Source organism: Anolis carolinensis, chromosome 3 (assembly GCF_035594765.1).
Source record: "Anolis carolinensis isolate JA03-04 chromosome 3, rAnoCar3.1.pri, whole genome shotgun sequence".
NCBI classification, from domain to species: domain Eukaryota; kingdom Metazoa; phylum Chordata; class Lepidosauria; order Squamata; family Dactyloidae; genus Anolis; species Anolis carolinensis.
Window position 1 is genome coordinate 206,665,107 of NC_085843.1, and position 21,831 is coordinate 206,686,937.

Here is a 21,831-nt window from a genome sequence, read left to right on the forward strand (position 1 = left end):
TAAAGTTGTAATTGTTATTATTTTATTGTATGACACAGCAAACAAGATAGACATGCTGGATTTCGTATCACAAAATCACAAGTTGAACACTTCCCAAGTGTCTAGGACTGTGTGATGTATTTTTGGATGATGCGTGCAGATCCCAGTAGGGGGGCCTTTTGCAGTTGGCAGATCGTGATTTTGTCAATGCCTATTGTTTCCAAATGCAGGCTGAGATCTTTTGGCACGGCACCCAGTGTGCCTATCACCACCGGGACCACCTGCACTGGTTTCTGCCAGAGTCTTTGAAGTTCAATCTTGAGGTCCTGATAGCGGCTGAGTTTTTCCTGTTGTTTTTCGTCAATGCGACTGTCACCTGGGATGGCAACCTCAATGATCTAAACCTTTTTCTTTTCCACAACTGTGATGTCTGGTGTGTTGTGTTCCAGAACTTTGTCAGTCTGGATTCGGAAGTCCCACAGTATCTGTATATTTGTTATTATTATTATTATCTTTCTGCTGTTGTTGTTGTTGTTGTTGTTGTTGTTATATTATTATTATTATTAAAACAGCTGTACAGGCAGAGCCCAAGTTACAAACATTTGACTTCTAAATGACTCACTGTTAAGAATGGGGGTGAGACAACCAGAATTGAGATAAATCTACCCCTCGGAAGGGAAATTCACTCCTGAAAAAGATTACATGGGGAAAGGGGGTTCTAGTGAAGCTTTCTCACCAAAGCTGTTAATTCTTCCCTATCTTATCCAAAGCACACGTGTGCACGCACACGCACACACACATATCTGGAGTTACATTTTTTTTAAGTACCTGTTTCGACTTATATACAAATTCAACTGAAGAACAAACCAACAGAATCTATCTTGTTCGCAACTTGGGGATTGCCTGTACTTACTCTATTACCTGCTTAGATATTTTGGCTCCAGTTCAGCATGATAGATATTGCATTCCAGGACAGAGTTGCTTCCGCAATAGTTCGACTGTGTAGTTGTTAGCTGCGCAGCCAACACCAAATTCCTCCCATTGAGATTCATGTTATGCAGGCAGACTTCATCAAGCTCCAAAGATTACCAAAGAGCAGGAACTGCTTCCAAATAACAACCTTTCCAGTTGTAACTGTCCCAAATCTTTCCTGGATTTCTTATGACTTTTAATGTGCTGGATATGTATCTTCAAGTTATTTCTGGGATACGGCAACCCTGTCACAGGATTTCCTGGGCAAGATTTGTTTAAAAGAGGTTTGCCATTGCAAAGAGGTTGAAAGTGTGTGACTTGCCCATGATCATCCTCTAGTAGATTTTTTTTCATGTCAGGAGCGACTTGAGAAACTGCCAGTCACTTCTGGTGTGAGAGAATTGGCCATCTGCAAGGACGTTGCTCAGGGGACGCTCGGATGTTTGATGTTTTACCATCCTTGTGGGAGGCTTTTCTCATGTCCCCACATGGGGAGCTGGAGCTGACAGAAAGAACTCATCCTCTCTCTCCCCCAGATTCTAACCACCTACCTTTCAGTCAGCAGTCCTGTTGGCACAAAAGTTTCACCCACTGCACCACCGGTAGGTTCATGGCCAAGCAGGGATTCAAACTCTGGTTTCCAGAATCACAATTCAGTGCTCAAACCAAAATGCCATGATGACCCTACAAAAAGTAAATGAAGAGATGGAATTGATGTACAATGCCATTTGAAGGTAGCCCTGTGATCCCTACACTTGTATGCAGACCAACTTGAATCTTTTTCATAGTTCAACTCATTGAAATGACAGTTTTGTCATAAGTGATGACTTCACATTCAAGGATTGCTTTGATGGCTCTGGCTGACTCTAACCAATAAGTATTTAGGTCACTAGGACTCAAAGCTTTTACAAGTCATAGCAAAACTAAGTAATTTAAAACTTTGGACATAATAGTTTAACTCCACTGCCTTTAGATTTCAATCTAGAAAACAAATACCACATTTGAATTGTGGTAAGCCAATCTCAATGGCTTTGCAGCTGCATACATATATATACCATTCTCTCCAGAGTTTGTAAAAATCATTTTTTAGATGGCCTTCCCAAGCCCCTTCCATGCAGCTGAATAAAATCCCACATTTTCTGTTTTGAACTGGAATATATGGCAATGTGGACTCAGATAACCCAGTTCAAAGCAGATATTGTAGGATTTTCTGCCTTGATATTCTGGGTTAGATGGGTGTGTGTAAAGGCCCCAGAAACTTCCAACTAGAGCTCTGATTCTACCAAAGCTGAGACCCACAAGGTACATTTTTCAATAAATGAGAAACTGTATAGTATCATTTATTCAACACCCAAATATCATATTTAATAAAGTCTAAACTAAATTGTCAACAGCCCCAGAAGCAAAAATCCAGATCCTAACTAGGTATTAACCTCTGTCTTGCTGCCTATGGGACTCCTAAAAAGTCTGTCAACAATTTTGATGAAAATTACCACATGTTTTCCTGACCAGGTCTGACCCAAGACTAATGCTTGTCTGTTTAATTCATGTTTCCATCCTCAATCTAGAAAGAAAGAGAGCAATAGATTATTTGTTTCACTATTTCAATGGTCTGTGTCCATGCAGTGAATATATATACATACTTATAAGTCACATCCATATTCCATTTGTTCTCCAAGGAAGCAACTATGCTGTTTATTCTAGGCATTTGCTGAATCTGCTCTGATTAAAAAGGGCAACATACAAAAAAATCCTAGACAAACAAATTTAAATAGAGCATGTTGTGTTCTGCTGTATTAGCATTTGAATTTACAGTCATATAATACATTCTGTTGTAAAAAAAAAAAAAAAGACATTTCCTTTTACAAATTCACAATAGCACCCACAGGATTTTTTCTTATAGTTCCTTTCTTACGATGTAAAGCTTTTTTCCCCTTTGTCTAGATGCTACTTAGACATTCCCTTTAAAACGCAACCCGAAATTCCCTGAAACTGAATTTGAAATTAAATATTACACAGTAGTAGTCTTTTATTGTTCAGAAAGCGGCAACATTGTTCAGGAGGTGGCAACAAAGTACGTCCCAAAGAAAAAGGAAACCAAGAAGGCAAGATTGTTGTCTGCTGAGACACTGGAAGTAGCCCAAGAAAAAAGAAAAGCAAAAGGAAACAGTGATAAGGGGAGATATGTCAAATTAAATGCAAAGGTTAGCCAGAAGAGATAAGGAACTATTTTTTTAACAAGCAATGCATGGAAGTGGAAGAAGGCAATATAATAGGAAGGACAAGAGACCTCTTCCAGAAAATTTGAAATATCAAAGATAAATTTAAGGCAAAAATGCATATGATCAAAAACAAAGCTCACAAGGACCTAACAGAAGCAGAAGAGATCAAGAGAAGGTGGTCAGACTATACAGAAGATCTGTATAGGAAGGATAATATTGAGAATAGCTTTAACAGTAGGATGAGTGAATTAGAAGCAGACATCCTGAGGAGTGAGGTTGAACGGGCCTTAAGAAGCATTGCTAATAACAAGGCAGCAGGAGATGATGGGATCCCAGCAGAACTGTTTAAAATCTTGAAATAGGCTGCTGTCAATGTGATGCATGTCATATGCCAGCATAGGAGCCCCCGTGGCCTAGTGGATTAAAGCCTTGTGACTTGAAGGTTGGGTTGCTGACCTGAAGGCTGCCAGGTTCGAATCCCACCCGGGGAGAGCGCGGATGAGCTCCCTCTATCAGCTCCAGCTCCATGCGGGGACATGAGAGAAGCCTCCCACAAGTATGGTAAAAACATCAAAACATCCGGGCATTCCCTTGCAGACAGCCAATTCTGTCACACCAGAAGCAACTCAGGTTGCTCCTGACACACAAAAAATATGCCAGTGAATATGGAAAATAATTGCCATTATGTTGGGGGAAAAATCAACTTATATCCCCATAACAAAAAAGGGAAATGCTAAGAATGCTCAAACTTTCATACAGTGACACTTATTTCCACATGCCAGTAAGGTAATGCTCAAGATCCTACAAGGTAGACTCCAGCAATACATGGTCCTGAGGCCCCTTCCATACAGCTGAATAAAATCCCATATTACCTGCTTTGAACTGGAATATATGGCAGTGTGGATTCAGATAACCCAGTTCAAAGCAGATATTGCATGATTTTCTGCCTTGATATTCTGGAACATATAGCTGTGTGGAAGGGCCCTAAGAAGACTGCAGCTTTAGACAGATGAGAAAGGACTTTTTCTCATTTGGGTTGAAAACTCCTGAACAGGCAGTTTTTCATTCCACTGCCAATCATACCAATTTGCATACCCATATATGAGGCAAAGCACTGTGTGGACAGAAAATCTATGCATGGCAGACAATCATGAAGCATATGTCAGACGGAATGCAATTATCATTTTCTCCATACTCTCACTTTCCAGTGGGGAAGCAACTCTTGATCAGATTACTGGGATGTTATCCACAATTTTAGGTGCCTAAAAGCAGAGGAATTCAATGGAAACAGTCTAATCATGCATAAAACAGCTGCTAACACACCCTGGCACAAGGGGAGTCAGTTAACAGTAACAAAATCTTAATAACAAGAATAGGCCTTTTGGATCAATAGAGTTGACATATGGGTAAAAGTAAAGGATTCCCCTGATGTTAAGTCCAGTCATGTCTGACTCTGGGGGTTGGTGCTCATCTCCATTTCTAAGCCGAAGAGCCTGCGCTGTCCGTAGACACCTCCAAGGTCATGTGGCCGGCATGACTGCATGGAGCGCTGTTGGATAGCATAGGGAAGGGTTTGTTTTCCTGTGGCGTTTGTTTTCCTGTCTGTGCCCCTGTTCAGAAGCTTTTACTGCACTTTCTGTCCCTGTGATCATTTGATTTTGAAGAATTTGGCTTGTGGTGGAAACAAGGATTGGCGTTGAAGCTTCAGTGGAGACACTTTTTCCCTCTGATAACTCTTTCAGGACTGAATTTCCCTTCCTAGTGATAGATTTCTCTTGCTTCCTGTTGTCTCACCCCCATTCTTAACTAAAGGTGTCATTTGTAAGTCAGATATTTGCAACTCAGGGACTACCTGTAATTCTGCAGTGGAGATGCACCAGTTCCCTTTAAAAAATCCCTAACTTCAGCAATCTCATATTGTAATCTCCCTTGAAATTTTCTTTTGTTTCAGAGTTTTACTAGCTTCATGCCTCAACCCCATCACAACACCTGAGCACACATATCTCTAGGAAGTTCCAAGTTATCTGCCATCTGTTCCTTTTTCCCCCAAATTTTCTCATGCCGCCTGGCAGTTGGGATGCAAATGCTTTTTTGGGCTACCCCACTGATATCTTGGCTATAACATGAAAATGTACTTTACGAGGCTGCAGCTTCATGCTGTTTGTTGAGTTCTGGAAGCTTTAGTCCAAAGTAGTAGCTGGCTATCTGTTTACTTCATTTACCTAATTCAATAGGGTGCATCTACACGGCAGAATCAATGCAGCTTTGATACCACTTTAACTACAACTTCCTCGATGCCATAGCCGTGGCAGTTAAAGTTGTGTCAAACTGCATTGCTTCTGCCCTACGGATGCAATATAGAACATTTGATCTTGTAATCACTTTTTGGAGACTTCCCTGGTGAAGATCATTTGCGCTAAGCTGAGACATTCTGTTCCCACAGATTTTTATATGGTCCAGATAATTATAAGATCCAGACACATAGTGCTTACTCAGCCCTAAATGTGTCAACAGTGCAAGCAAAGTAATATAATATATGCTAAGGAAATTCCTAGAAGGCATTTAGCGAGAATCATTTTGCGTTTTCTCACATCTGTCATCTCTGTCTGCTTCATCTGGCTCTATAGAGTTTAGTAGTTGTTTCTCCTTCAATTACATGCTACAGAGTCCCCTTCCACACAGCTGAATAAAATCCCACATTATCTGCTTTGAACTGGGATATATGGCAACGTGGACTCACATAAACCAGTTCAAAGCTAATATTGTGGGTTATTCTGCTTTGATATTCTAGGTTATATGACTGTAAGGAAGGGTGCTAAGTCAAAAGTTCATAAACTAAGCATTGCCAAACCATACTTCACTTTCAAGAAGACAGCTCTAAATACTATCTCTACTGTAAGACATGCAGCATTTTATTTTTAAATGTAAAAGAACATTCCTTTCAAAAGCAGCAAGTTTTGTTTCCGTGTTAAGCTTTTGAAAAGCTTTGCCAAAATAAATCCAGGTTTATCACTGTCTCAACCACTGCTACCTCCACCAATTATTTGCAATGCATTTCTAGATATGTTTGGCCATTGCTACGTATCTCACTCAAATATAATAGCAGCACAGTTTTTCTCCCCTGAGAAAACTGTGGAAGGGAAGAAAGAGTTAAATCCCATCCCCAAACATCATAGTAACCAACAAAATTCTCGATGGAGATTTTGCTAATAGTATGATATAAAATGGTCAGAGTGGTAATTTAGGACCTGTGAAATCCCACCTGAATATGGGCCATACAATTCATAAAACCATGGGACAGTCACTCACTCTGGGTGTGTCTATACTGTAGAATTAATGCAGTTTGGTACTACTTTAAATGCCATGGATCAATGCTGAGGTTCGTAGTTTGGTTGAGCACCAGCAATATTTGGCAGAGAAAGCTAAAGGCCTTGTGAAACTATATGGCAGTTAAAGTGGTGTCAAACTGCAATACAGTAGAGTCTCACTTATCCAACATAAACGGGCCAGCAGAATGTTGGATAAGCGAATATGTTGGATAATAAGGAGGGATTAAGGAAAAGCCTATTAAACATCAAATTAGGTTATGATTTTACAAATTAAGCACCAAAACATCATGTTAGACAACAAATTTGGCAGAAAAAGTAGTTCAATACACAGTAATGCTATGTAGTAATTACTGTATTTATGAATTTAGCACCAAAATATCACGATATATTGAAAGCATTGACTACAAAAATGCGTTGGATAATCCAGAACGTTGGATAAGCGAGTGTTGGATAAGTGAGACTCTACTGTAATTCTATAGTGCAGATGCAACCCTATACATCCCTGCAGGATTTATATTTATGTCTATTATACAGTCTATTTCTGATCAGTGCGCAGAATGACATCCCAAGGTTTTTTTTACTGCAGTACAGAATATTTTTTTTAAATTCTGCAGACCATAGGCAATAGTCCAATATTTGATGGATAATTAATAATCATAAATTAAACATGTTTTGCACCAAGCCACAAAGCACGATGTTTATGAATTCTAGGGATTAATTATTTATGACTACAAATTAATTAGGTAGTCCAGTAAAATGCAAAAGGCCGTCCAGACAACCCCCATTCAGGAAGGATCACAAAAGATGTAATTGCGACAAAGGGTTTAATTTCTTTTGGAGAATCCATTAGGTAACCCTCAATAGCTCCAAGAACAAGACCAAACCCTCATAATTTCCTACACCAAAATACCACAAATGTTCACTTATGACAACCCAATGCATTTCACTGGGTTTTCTTAGGCAAGGAATACTCAAAGATGTAATTTTCCCAACTCCTTCTTCTGAAATCGTTCCTATTTTTAAACCTCAACTTCTTTTTGTCTAGAATACATGGTTTGCACATTTTCATATCTTTTTCAAAAACAAAGTGAAACAAAATTCTCTAAGATAAGTCCTAGCTAAATTCAAGGAAAATAGATACTTTCAGCATGAGCAGAAATTACTATATTAAAGATGATGAGCTCGGGGGGGGGGGGGGGGGAACGAGGTGACAACATGGTTAGATGTGTGTGCAGGTGCTTTGAAGTTACTTGTTGATTTATGGTGATCCCATTAATTTCATTGAGATTTCTTAGGCAAGGAATATTCTGAAGTCATTTTTCGAGTTCCATCCTCTGAAATATTGTCCACAACACCTGGTGGGTGGTCTCCCATCCAAGTGCTAACCAGAGTCGACCCTGCTTAGCTTTCAAGATAATACAGGATCTGGTGCCAGATTTCACTATAGAACACAATTACCATTCCTGGGTTATAAATGTCATTTCCTAATTGGTTCTATCATAACATGGAAAAGATTTATTAAACTCAGAGACTGGCAATCCTGATCAGGCGGACTTTAAGTTAGGCTGTGTATGGGAGGGTGACATTATCCTTAGTAACTGCAGTTTATCAAGGCTCAGAGTGAACAGACAAAAGGGTAAAAAAAGATTTGGACAAACATGACAAGTGCCAAGCAGCAAGAGGACAAAAATCTCAAATAAACAGCTAAAAGGAATGTCCCACAGGCTTAGATGTCTTTATACTAATGCCCAGAGCATGGTAAATAAACAAGATGAGCTGGAACTCTTAGCATGACAAAACAGTTACGATGTAATAGGCATAACTGAAACCTGGTGGGACAAGTCCTATAACTGGAACGTAGCAATGGAGGCATATAACCTATTTCAGATAAATACACCAAACAGGAGAAGGGGTGGAGTAGCATTTGTCAAAAATATTTACACATGTGAAGAAATGCAAGACTCCAATCCTGGAAACCAGGTTGAGAGCATCTGGATAAGTATTAAGGGAATAAGGACTGAAAAAGATGTGGTTATGGGGATCTATTACAGACCTCCAAGCCAGAAGGAAGAAGTGAATGAAGCCTTCCTTGACTAGATGACCAAACATGCAAAAAGAAAATATAGTCACAATTTCTGTGATATTGGAAAACCAACTTTGCCAAGAGTAGAGGTCCAACAAATTCCTCACTTGCCTTGAAGACAATTTTACTGTCCTGAATGTAGAAGTGGCAACAAGGGGATCAGCTATTCTGGATCTGATCCTAACCAACACTGAGGATCTGGTAATGGAGTGGAAGTGGTGGGGTCCTTAAGTGGGAGTGATCCTGAGTGTAGAGAAGTTATGTGTAAAACAGAGATTGTTGATATGATTTTATTTGTTTGTTTGTTAAAGAGGAAAAAGAGTTGTATATTAGCAGGGAAAAGCCTAGCATGGAAACTAGCTGGAAGCAGCATTTGGTAGGTTGCCATGGTAACACAGCTTCCCTTGGGAGAAAAGGGGCGTGGCTAAGATGACAGTTGGAGCAGATTCCCTTTTAAAAAGTTGAGTTGCTGTGAGGGTTTAAAAAAAAGGACAGTTGTGGTTAGGTTTTGGAAAGATTAGGAGCTGTGGAAATCAGCTAAGGACGGCAGCTTATGGTCACTCAGGGGAAAGGCTGGGAATATAAGCTGACCAGGGGAGTTTAGTATACTGTGTTGAAGAGAAGTTATTTAAGAAATATCCATTCAAGAAAGACTACATTGTAACTTAAGATCCGGAACGTTTACTGATTGAAACCATACGCTTATGTACCAAAAATAAACTTGAATTTTGTTATTGTTCATAAAGATAAGTCTCCTTGCCTCTCTGTAAGCCTGTTACCTCACGTTGGTGGCAGTTACCGTACCTATCTATATAAGTTACCGTACTTTCCTATATAAGTTACCATCTTTACTCATTTAAACCCAATCAGTTCCGTTATCCTTCCTTATCCACTAAATCATCCCTGTCATACATTCACACATCCTCCATCCCTCCCTCTCACACGTGCACACATCTCCTGAATTGGAGGCAGCAGTGGGATTTAAAGACAAAGATTTCCCCTGCCTGAGTTGAGTACCACAAATTGGGCTCTCTTCAATTGGGGGCAGCGGTGGGATCAAAAGGATTCCATCCCTGTCACCTCAGCCTTCTTCAATTGGTGGCAGCGGTGGGATCAAAAGGATTCCATCCCTGTCACCTCAGTTCTCTTCACTGAGTTTGTGATACAAAGGAAGGGTGAGACTAAAAAAAAGTCAAACATGCATTCTAGACAAACGTGAGATATTGAAGGCACAATTGCAAACAGTGCCAGCAAGAAGAAAAAATAGGAGAAGTGTAATGCAGATGACACCAAATTGGGAGGGATAGCTAATACTCCAGAGCACAGGATCAGAATTCAAAATGATCTTAACAGATCAGAGAGCTAGGCCAAAACTAACAAAATGAATTTCAACAAGGACAAATGTAAGATACTACACTTAGGCAGAAAAAATGAAATGCAAAGATACAGAATGGAAGATGCCTGGCTCAACGATCGTCGTCTCACTCGTTCAGTCGTTTTCGACTCTTCGTGACCTCATGGACCAGTCCACGCCAGAGCTCCCTGTCGGCCGTTGCCGCCCCCAGTTCCTTCAAGGTTGAGCCAGTCACTTCAAGGATACCATCCATCCATCTCGCCCTTGGTCGGCCTCTCTTCCTTTTTCCTTCCATTTTCCTCAGCATCATGATCTTCTCCAAGCTTTCTTGTCTTCTCATGATGTGGCCAAAATACTTCAACTTTGCCTCTAATATCCTTCCCTCCAGTGAACAGTCGGGCATTATTTCCTGGAGTATGGACTGGTTGGATCTTCTTGCGTTCCAAGGCACTCTCAGGATTTTCCTCTAGCACCAAAGTTCAAAAGCATCTATCTTCCTTTGCTCAGCCTTCCTTATGGTCCAGCTCTTGCAGCCATAGGTTACTATGGGGAATACCATTACTTTCACTATGCAATAGTGTAAGCAATGATAGTCCATGTGAAAAAGATCGAGTCTTTGTGGACAACAAGTTGGACGTGAGCCAACAATGTGATGCAGCAGCTTTAAAAGTCAGTAAGATTTGGGGCTGCATCAAAAGGAGTATAGTGCCTACCTCGAGGGATGTCATGGTGCCTCTCTATTCTGCTTTGGTTACACCTCACCTGGAATACTGTGTCCAATTCTGGGTACCACAGTTCAAAAGAGATATTGAGAAGCTTGAAGGTGTTCAGAGGAGGGCAACTAAAATGATCAAAGGTCTGGAGACCATGTCCTATGAGGAGTGTCTTAAAGAAAGGGGCATGTTTAGCCTGCAGAAGAGAAGGCTAAGAGGAGACATGATAGCCATGTATAAATATGTGAAAGGGTGTCATAAGAAAGAGGGAGCAGACTTGTTTTCTGCTGCCCTGGAAACTAGGACTTGGAGCAATGGGTTCAAATTACAGGAAAGGAGATTCTACCAGAACATGAGGAAGAACTTCCTGACTGTAAGACCTGTTCAGCAGTGCAATTCCCTGCCTCGGAAGCTTTTAAACAGAGACTAGATGGCCATCTGTCAGGGGTACTGTGATTATGCTTTTCTGCATGGCAGGGGGTTAGACATGTGGTCTCTTCCAACTCTATGATTCTATAAAACTGCAAAAATTTTGTTTTGGTGGAACATCCTGCAGCACATTTTGTTATTGTTTTTCAATGAATATCTCGAGTCTCAACCAATTCAATGTAGTTTGTGGTAGCCACAAAAACAAAGTTCCTGGAGTATAACAATTACTTTCAAAATAAGGACCACACAATTAAACAGGAAATAACACTTTCAAAGCAGGAACACATTGTTTTTCAAATTTTGTTACATAGTACAATCAGTACCCGTGGATGCAGGAGTTTTGATATACGGTGTTCCCTCGGTACTTCGCGGTTCACTTTTTGCACCCTTGTTGTTTCACGAGTTTTTAATAAACACTAAAGTAATAGTATAAATCATAAAATAATATTATAAATCCCTCTTTCTACTTCCTTCCTAAGAAGCCGCCTAAGGAAGGGAAAGAAAAGGAGGCTGAAGTAGCGTTGGTTTCACCTTACAAGGCAGCGGCAGGAGCACGCATGCACGTACTTGAGAGGCAAGGAGGGGACAGAGATGCTACTTGCAAACAACACAAATATAGTGTCCCTACTTCAAGAATTTTCACTTTTCGCAGAACGTCCTAGAACGTAACCCCCACGATAAGTGAGGGAACACTGTATTCCTAATGGCTGTTGTCTAGTTGTTACATAGTGTTGTCTAGTTGTAACTTTGTTACATAAACAACTAAAAAAACACCTTTGCTCTTTAGCATATGAGAGGAGTAGGAGTAGGTGTCTTTATACAGCTAATAGACCTCCAATTGGGAAATATCTCTGTATTCTGGCTTCGTTGGCTTGTCTGACTCTATCGACATCATCGGCAATATAATTAATTTTAAGGAAATCAGTAAATGAACCTTGGAGGTTTTGTAAAGTGAGGTTCATGTTTTTATACTAGATACGTTCCAGGACCACCCGCGAAAAGTGAAAATCCGCGAAGTAGGGACGCTATATTTGTGTTGTTTACAAGCTCACTGGCAAGTAGAGTCTCTGTCTGCCGCTGCCTTGTGAGGCGAAAACAAATCTGCTTCAGCCTCCTTTTCTCTCCCTTCGGCTTCTCCTTCCTTCCTTCCTTCCTTCGGCTTCTCCTTAGGAAGGAAGTAGAAAGAGGGATTTATAATATTCTTTTATGATTTATACTATTATTTTAATGTTTAGAGTCTCACTTATCCAAGGTTCTGGATTATCCAAGGCATTTTGTCGTCAATGTTTTCAATATATTGTGATATTTTGGTGCTAAATTCGTAAATACAGTAATTACAACATAATATTACTGCGTATTGAACTACTTTTTCTGTCAAATTTGTTGTATAACATGATGTTTTGGTGCCTAATTTGTAAAACCATAACCTAATTTGATGTTTAATAGGCTTTTCCTTAATCCCTCCATATTATCCAACATTTTCACTTATCCAAGATTCTGCCGGCCCATTTAGCTTGGATAAGTGAGACGCTACTGTATTTAAAAAAATGCGAAGCAGCAAGTCCGCGAAAGGTGATCTGCAAAGTAGCGAGGGAATGATGTGGAATGATGTCCAGGGTGGGAGAAAGAACTCTTGTCTGTTTGAGGCAAGTGTGAATGTTGCAATTAGCCACTTTGGGCCTTCCACACAGCCATATAACCCAAGGCAGAAAACCCCACAATATCTGCTTTGAACTGCGTTCTCTGAGTCCACACTGCCATATATTCCAGGTCAAAGCAGAAAATGTGGGATTTTATTCAGCTGTGTGGAAGGGGCCCTTGATTAGTATTTAAAGGCCTTGCAGCTTCAAAGCTGGTTGAAGTAAAGTTGCCAATCCCTTCCTCTTTTTTCTTTCTTTTCGTGTCAGGAGCAACTTGAGTCGCTTCTGGAGTGAGAGAATTTGCCGGCTGCAAAGAGGTTGCCCAGGGGACGCCCGGATGTTTTTGATGTTTTTACCATCCTTGTGGGAGGCTTCTCTCATGTCCCCGCATGGAGCTGGAGCTGATAGAGGGAGCTCATCCGCATTCTCCCCGAGTGGGATTCGAACCTGGCAGCTTTCAGGTCAGCAACCCAACCTTTAAGTTACTTAAAGGGGCTCATCCCTTCCTCTGAAATATAGCTTACGGCACCTGACTAGTCCTTGGCGGTCACCCATCCAAATAGTAACCAGGGCGAGCCCTGCTTAGCTTCCAGGATCAGGTGGGAATCTAGGGCTGGGAACACACCTTAAGCCCTCCTTGCGCAAAACCTGAGCACGTGATGCTCCTCTTCCACCTCTTCCCGAAAGAAGCCTGAGCGGCTACGGCGCTCCGATTGGCCCAAAAACTTCCTGAGCCGGGTAAAAAGAAACGGGTGCCTCTTTTCTCTCTCCCTTCCCCTCCCCTCCCCTGACCCGTTTTGCATGCGGCGCTGGGATTGGAGGGCGTGTCCAGCTTGGAACGGCAAGGCGGGCGGCGATTGGCGGAGGCGCGGCCGCATGTCTGGGGGCTCCTGGTCTTTGTATACAAGCCCTGGCTCCACAATGGACGGGGAAGGCCAGGGGCGGTGATGGCAGCGGGATGCGGCCGGCGCTGCGCCTGTTCCTCCTCCTCCGCCGCGGAGTCCTGTGTCCGCAGGCCTTGGGCTCCGGCACCGGGAATGGGTGCCTCGGCCCCCGCGAGGGACAGCGACTAGGAAGCGGCGCTGCGGGCTCCGGGTAAGCGGCGGGATCCCCTCCTTCGTTCCCACCCTCCCTCCCGACTCTGCCCGGCCCTTTGTTCCTCTCGGGGAGGCTCCCGACGGGCCTCGAGGAGGAGGAGGAAGAGGAGAAACAGCCGGCCGTTGTTCCCCCTTCTTTTCTGGCCCGATCGGGGGTCTCCTGCCAAGGAAGGAGACCCTCCGAGGTCAGCTGTCGCGCCCCTTTGAGCGAGAAACCTCCCCTTTAAGGACGCGGGCCTCCCCAAAGCACCCTCCCCCCTCCTTCGCTTTCTTCCTCCTCTTTCTCTTCTTCCCCCTTTTCTCCTTTCTTCCTCCACCTTCTTTCCTCTTACTCTCCTCCTCCACTTCTTCTTTCTTATTTATCTTCTCTTTTAGTTTTTCTTCCTCTTCTCCAACTTCCACTTCTCTTCCTCCTTCTCCTCTTTTCTTTTTACTTTCCTCTTCTTTACACTTTTCTCTCCTCCTCCACGTCTGTCTTCTTTATCTCCTCTTTTATTTTTCCTCTTCCCTTTTCCTTCTCTGTCTCCTTTTACTCTTCTTCTCTTTTCCTTCTCTGTCTCCTTTTCCTCTTCTCTTTCCCTTCTCTTCTCCAACTTCCTCCTCCTCTTCTTCTTCTCTTCTTTATCTTTTCCCCTCCTCCTGCACTTCTATTTTATCTCCTCTTTTAGTTCTTCTTCCTCTCCTCCTCCCCTTTTATTTTTCTCTTTTTTCTCCTCTTTTCCTTCTCTTCTTCAACTTCCACCTCCTCTTCGTCCAATCCTCCTTTCTTCTTTCTCTCTGCCTCTTCTTTACCTTCTTACACTTACCATTTTTCCTTTTATTTATCTTCTCTTAGTTCTCCTTTCTCTTCTCCTCCAACTTCCACCTCTTCTTCCTCCTCTTTTGTTCTTAACCTCCCCCTCTTTATCTTTTACCTCTCCTCCTTTTCCTTTTCTCTTCTTCCTTTTTTCTCTTCTTCTCCTTCTCTTCTCCAACTTCCAGCTCCTCTTCTTCGCCTCCGCCGCCTCTTTATCTTCTTACTTTCCTCCACTTCTTTATCTCCTCTTTTAGTTCTTCTTTCTCTTCTCTCCTCCGCTTCTTTTCTTCTTCTTCCTCTTCCACCTTTTTCTCCTCTTTTTCTTCTTCTTCTTCTCCTCCAAGGCTCCTTGTGCACTTCCATACAATACAGATGAGCAAAACCAATGATTCACATGATCTGCTTTGAACTGGATTATATGAATACACACTACTACCTATAATCCAGCTCAAAGTGGATAATCTGGATTTTCTATGGCAGTGTAGAAGGGACCCAATTCTTCCTCTTCTCCTTCCCCACATTTTCTTCCTCTTCTTTTTCACCTTTCCCTTCTTTAGGTGGGACATGGGAAGGAATGCAGCGTGATGCTACTTGAACTGCCTTGGCTGTCAATCTCATGGAGTCAAGGGAATTTGACAAGGTCTTTGGCCTTCTCTGGGAAAGAGTGTTGGTGCCTCACCAAACTACAAATCCCAGGATTTTTTAAAATCATGTCAGAAGCGACTTGAGAACTTACTGCAAGTAGCTTCTGGTGTGAAAGAATTGGCAGTCTACAGAGATATTGCCCAGGGGATGCCCGGATATGTTGCCATCCTCCTGGGAGGCTTGTCTCATGTCCCTGAAAGCTAGGGTTGACAGACGGGAGCTCACCCTGTCTCACAGATTCGAACTGGCAACCTGTAGGTCAGCAACCCAGCCTTCAGGTCAGTGGACCAGCTGGCACAAAGGTTTAAACCATTGCTCCCCCCATCTCATGGATTCGAACCAGGATTATCCAAAGCATTAAGCCATGGTGGTTAAAATGGTGTCAAACTGCCTTCAGATGCACCCCAAAAAGGAAAACCTCAATAAGATTTCTTTTGGCAAGGAATCCCCAAGAGATGGTTTGACTAGTACTTTTCACTGAAATACGTCCTACAACACCTGGGCTCCATCCAAGTACTAACCGGAGCTGGCCCTTCTCAGCTTCCAAGATCAAACAGGATCTGGTGTCCTACTATAATATGTAACAAAATTTGGAAAAAAAATACGTTCCTGGTTTGCAAGTGTTATTTCCTGTTTATTTGTGATAAACTTGCTTTTAAAGTAGTTGTCCTACTCCAGAAACGTCATTTTTGTGGCTGCAACAAACTGTTGAATTGATTGAGGCTCTAGGGAGAAAAAAATGTAGACCCAGTGATTTCTTCATTGAAAGCACTTTATATGACTGGTTGGTTGCTATTTATTTTATGTCCATAATTATCGTGGTATTTTATTGATATTTATTTTAGGGTTCATTTATTTTACTGTGTTATTGTTTTATGTATTGATGATGTAAATTATGTTTTTACCTTTAGTATTTATGTACAGTAGAGTCTCACTTATTCAACATAAACAGGCCGGCAGAACGAAAATGTTGGGTAATAAAGAGGGATTAAGGAAAAGCCTATTAAAAGTCAAATTACATTATGATTTTACAAATTAAGCACCAAAACATCATGTTTTACAACAAATCAACAGAAAAAGCAGTTCAGTACACATTAACGTTATGTAGTAATTACTGTATTTACGAATTTAGCACCAAAACATTGTAATGTATTGAAAATACTGACTATGAAAACACTGACTACTAATACCGTGTTTCCACAAAAATAAGACAGTGTCTTATATTAATTTTTGCTCCCAAAGATGCTCTAGGTATTATTTTCAGGGGGATGTCTTATTTTTCCATGAAGAAGAATTCACATTTATTGTTGAACAAAGAAATGAACATTTATTATATACTGTACAGTAGTTGTCATCACAAACCAGCATAACCAGACAAACTGAGAATCCTGTCAAGAATTTCTTGTTACTAACATTTCCATGTACAACCATCTATGGTACATACATTTACCGATCCTGCATACTCTGGTGTTCTGTTCAGCGGGTATGCTTCCAAACAAAAACTTTGCTAGGTCTTACTTTCGGGGAAGCCTTATATTTAGCAATTCAGCAAAACCTCTACTAGATCTTATTTTCTGGGGATGTCTTATTTTAGGGAAAACAGGGTAGGCAGACTGCGTTGGCTAATCCAGAATGTTGGATAAGTGAAGGTTGGATAAGTGAGACTCTACTGTATTTGTATTTTAGTGCACTGTGTGTATTGTTACATTACTAGTGCTCTGTAAGCCACCCTGAGCCAATTTTGGGAGATGGTTGTGGGGTAAAAATAAAGTTTATTGTTATTATTGGGAGTTATTCATTGAAAGGCTATAGAAAAATGTGCTGCAGGGTGTCCTGCTGAAAAAGTTTTTTCAGTGTAGGTAAAGTTTTTCCATGTTTTTATGATAGAACCAAGTAGGAAATTACATTTATAACCCATCTACGAAAAGTGTGTTACATAGTATAATGGGACTTGAACATCCCCAGATTTGGGTATCTGCAGGGTATGTGTATTTGGGGGTGGGGGAGTTTACTGGGATCTAACCCCAGCTGTATGAAACTCTCACTGGGGAATTGGGAAGTAAAGGAAAATTACATCAGGCAGCAACTGGCTGCCCCATTTCCCCCTCCTTCTTTTTCTTCACATGCAGTGAGTGGGATCAGCTGCGGCCCCAACTACAGATCCCTCCTTTCCCCGGAGAGAGGTGGGGTCCTTAGGAATCAGGGGGAATCGGAGAGAAAAGAGTGGGGTTGGCTTTTAGTTGAGTGCAAAGCCAGGCCTGGTATTGGAGGAGTGATGAGCTGCCTCCTTTTGAGCAACTTCCACCCTTTCTTTTTCTCTCTCTGCAGGCTTCGGAGTTGCCGCCCACTCTTGCTTGCTTGCCTGCCGGCCGCCTTGCCTCACATCCCATGGAGCTGGAGGGGCAGTGGTGGAAAGGACAGCTGGCCGCCGACATCCACCAAGCGCTCCGCTACAAGGTAAGCCCCTTGCACAAAACCTTCCCTTCTGTCCCTGGTGAAGTTTCGTACCAGATCAGAAAGTTTTGATTAGCTCTAGGCTGCCAGACTCAAAGTTGAGTGTCACTTTGGGTGTCTTTTTCCTTTCATCTTCATTGTCTTTCCTTTTCCTTGCCTCCTTGTTTTCTCCTTCTTCCTCTCCTCCTCCTTCTACTTCCTTTCCTCTTCTTTAAGTGGGACACAGGGAGGAAACAGCTGCCCAGACTCTATTTTTTTCTCTCTCCCCACCTCGCCCCTCTCCCACCATGCTTCGGGGACATCAAAGGACACAGCGGCTCATACCTCTTTTGTTTCCCAAGCCTTGAAAAATTAGTTTGCACAAGGAAAGGCTTGACCTTTCGGTCGCTTCCAAACTTTCAGCCTTGTAGTATTTTCAGAGGGATTTGATGGTTTATCTGTCTGTGTTCATTCTGACAGCGGACCGACTGGTTACATCTGTTTGCTTTTTTGTGTTGTTGTGTGCTTTCATATCATTTCTGATGATCCTAAGGTAGTCCTGTACCTAGGTTTTCTTGGCAAGGTTTGATCACAGAGGGTTTGCCATGGCCTTCCTCTGATGCTGAGGGAGTGTAACTTGCCCATGCTCACAGAGCAGGTTTCTGTGACCAAATAGGAATTTAAACTCTGGTTTCCAGAGTTCTACTATAATTTTCAAATCATAACACCATGGTGAATATTTTGTTTTTATTAGTTGTTGTTGTATGTGTTGTCGAAGGCTTTCACGGCTGGAATCAAAAGGTTGCTGTGTTTTCCAGGCTGTATGGCCATGTTCCAGAAGCATTCTCTCCTGACGTTTTGTCCACATCTATGGCAGAAATAATAATAATAATAATAATAATAATAATAATAATAATAATAATAATACACTTTTATTTATACCCCACCATCTCCCATAGGAACTCGGGACGGCTTACAAGTAGCACACATGGTGCCACATATAAAATAGAGTATATCAATATTGAATATACAGTAGAGTCTCACATATCCAACATAAACGGGCCAGCAGAACATTGGATAAACAAAAATGTTGGATAATAAGGAGGGATTAAGGAAAAACCTATTAAACCTCATATTACATTATGATTTTACAAATTAAGCACCAAAATATGTTTTACAACAAATCTGGCACTTGTTTGGGAGTGTGACTGCACTTATGTTGTTGTTGGGCGTGTTGACCCACTGCGCGTTGCTGCCTAGAGAAACAGCTGTGGACCTGGGCAGGAGGCAGATTGCGTTGGATAATACAGAATGTTGGATAAGCGAGACTCTACTGTAGTATCAAATTTGAAAAAATTAGCAAAAAATAAAGTTAGCAATAGTCATTGATTAAAAATCCATGCTCAGAGGTCGCCTGCCATAGATGTGGGTGAAACATCAGGAGAGAATGCTTCTGAAACATGGCCATACAGCCCAGAAAACACAGCAACCCAGTCGTTGCTGTGTTTCTTGAGTTTCTGTAGCAGCCCTATTTACAGGGTTTTCTTGGCAATATGACATTGGCCATTGCCTTCCTCTACAGCTGGATCTACACTGCCGAATAATGCAGGGTTTTTTTCATGTCAGGAGCGACTTGAGAAACTGCAAGTAGCTTCTGGTGTGAGAGAATTGGCCGTCTGCAAAGACGTTGTCCTTGCCTGGAAGTTTGATGTTTTACCGTCCTGTAGGAGGCTTCTCTCATGCCCCCGCATAGGAAGCTGGAGCTGAAAGACTGGAGCTCACCCCGCTCCCCAGATTCGAACTGCCAACTTTTTGATCAGTAGTCTTGCTGGCACAAGAGTTGAACCCATTGCGCCACTGGGGGCAAACAGCATTATTTGGCAGTGTAGATCCAGCTTGAGAGTGTGTGGAGCAACTAAGTCCAGAACAGTAGTCCTAAGGGCACTATCAAGAACAAGACTTACTGAATTTAATGGGATTTTGTTTTAGGCTCATGATCCCATGAACTGAAAGTTTGTTCTGACACTGAAACTTAATAATGTTTAAGTAAACTCTGATAACTTGCGTTGCCAGTTTCAGTGCACCTCACTGTGTGTGAAACTGGTTGCAGTCCTTTGCAGTTACCTGGCAATGCACTGAACTCATTTGCAGTGTTGAATTATAATCCAGTTTGACACCATTGCTGCCATGGCTCAATGCTGTGGAATCATGGGAGTTGTGGTTTTACAACCGTCTTAGTCTTCTCTGCCAAAGAATACTGGTGGCTTGGCAAACTACAATTCCATAACACTGAGTCCTGGCTGTTACAGTGTTGTCAGACTGCATTGGTTCAACAGTGTAGATGCATGGACGCTCATAGGATAGAGTTACAGCAGGCATGGGCAAACTTTTTTGCCTTGGAGCCACATTGTGGGCCACACTGGGAGGGGAGGGCTGGGAGGAAGGGCGGCCGGGTACAGGCTGGGTGAGATGAACCTGAGAGGGAGAGAGCCAGGAGGGTGCAGGCCATGGCCCGGGTCATCCTCAAGTTGTCCTCTTGGCATAAGGATGGGGCTGCTCACCCCATCCTTATGCTGGGAGGAAAATGAGACATGTGGCAACTGCCCCGATCCTCCTCCCCAATACACCTCCCTTTATCTTCGGGCTGTCCTCTCAGCAGGAGGGTGAGACAGGCGACATCCAAGAGCACTCCAGAGGATTCACAATGTCTGCATGCCTTCCTCGAACCGTCCCCCAGCATAAGGACAGGGCTGTTCGCACTGTCCTTATGCTGAGAGGAGGGTGAGACATGCAGTGGCTGAGAGCACTCCAGAGGGCTCTCAGCTGCTGCGTGCCTTCCTCCTTGTCCTTTCTGCATAAGGATGTGGTGGGCCACCAAATCCTTATGCCAAGAGAACAAGAAAAATGAGAAGGCCCTAAGGTAAGCACCCAGGAGTCCACATCCGGCCCCCGGGCCTTAGTTTGCCCATGCCTGAGTTACAGTATACCATTAGTTTCACAAATTTGGAAGCAAAGTTGCTCCAATCACATCATGGAAAAGGAAATTTTAATTGGACCCTTCTATCTGCAGACCCTCATTTGATTCCTGAGGATGCCCTCGACCCCCAGGAGCATCATTTGAAAGGGGTGCGAGAAGGTATAGAAGGAGGTTCAGTGAGCATAAGCTTTGTTCTGTTTACAAAAAGAATGTTTGTATCCTGACTGGCATGCCTGGGTGTGTCTATTGCATCTCTTTTGTGGATTGGAGTCTAAATAAACATGAAGGAAGTCTGAGAAGTCTGAGTTGTGTTGTGTTGTCTGAGTCATGGTAGCCGCTTGACATAGTATGTAGATCTGGGAGTACTTAACACTGGAATTGTTTCTTTTTGTGAAAGGAGTGTGAAAGAGGAGGGAGGCTGAATCAACTTTTTTGTGCTAAGTGCTTTCCCTACAATTTCAGAAGAAAGAAAAGTTACATGATGTTCAAGGATTTCATTCAAACCTCCCCATCTCCACCTGGGGCCCTTTCACATACGCAAAAGTGATTCCCCTTTAACTGCTGTAATTTCATCCTGTGGAATCCAGGCATTTGTGGTTCCAACTCTCAGCTAGAAAGTTCTACTGCTTCACTACAAATCCCGGAATTTCACAGGATGCAACCAAGTCAATTAACATGGAATCACACAACATTAGCTATGTGGTGTGACAGCCCCCCGCCCCCCAAATAATTTCGTTCTTTACTTGAGATAAGGGTGGCCAAATTGACCCATCCATCCCGATAACCCTGTTTCTTTAAAGAAGAGACCCAATTGCTGTGTTGCTGTGAGTTTTCCGGGCTGTATGACCATGCTCCAGAAGCATTCTTTCCTGATGTTCTGCGCACATCTGTGGCAGGCACCCTCAGAGGTGTGAGGTCTGTTGGAAACTAAGCAAATGGGTTTTATATATCTGGAAAGTCCAGGTTGGGAGAAAGAACTCTTGTCTGTTTGAGACAAGTATGAATGTTGCAACTGGTCACCTTGATTAGCATTGAATGGCCTTGCAGATTTAAAGCCTGGCTGCCTCCTGCCTGAGGGAATCCTTTGTTGAAAGGTGTTAGCTGGCCCTGATTTTTTCATGTCTAGAATTCCTCTGTTTTCAGAGTGTTTTCTTTATTTACT

At 42.4% G+C, this 21,831-nt stretch overlaps 1 protein-coding gene and 1 long non-coding RNA gene across 5 annotated transcripts in view; one reads left to right on the top strand and one right to left on the bottom strand.

Annotated features, from left to right (window-relative positions):
- On the bottom strand, positions 1 to 13,439 carry LOC107983237 (uncharacterized). Its single transcript, XR_001730676.2, has 3 exons — positions 13,347 to 13,439; positions 2,445 to 2,515; positions 1 to 1,635 (listed from the first exon to the last, which is right to left on the bottom strand). It is a non-coding gene; the product is annotated as an uncharacterized LOC107983237 (long non-coding RNA).
- ccnj (cyclin J) overlaps positions 13,164 to 21,831 on the top strand; it is a 19,299-nt gene continuing 10,631 nt past the window's right edge. Inside the window, exons 1-2 of one of the 4 annotated variants that reach the window (XM_062976140.1) lie at positions 13,164 to 13,182; positions 17,588 to 17,716. In XM_062976140.1, coding sequence (XP_062832210.1) covers positions 17,648 to 17,716 — 69 coding nt within the window. In that variant the 5' untranslated portion in view covers positions 13,164 to 13,182; positions 17,588 to 17,647. Of the gene's footprint in view, positions 13,183 to 13,438; positions 13,460 to 13,504; positions 13,817 to 13,965; positions 15,538 to 17,587; positions 17,717 to 21,831 lie in introns of those variants that run through there. The other 3 variants (XM_008116762.2, XM_008116761.3, XM_062976141.1) reach the window with 3 other exon arrangements.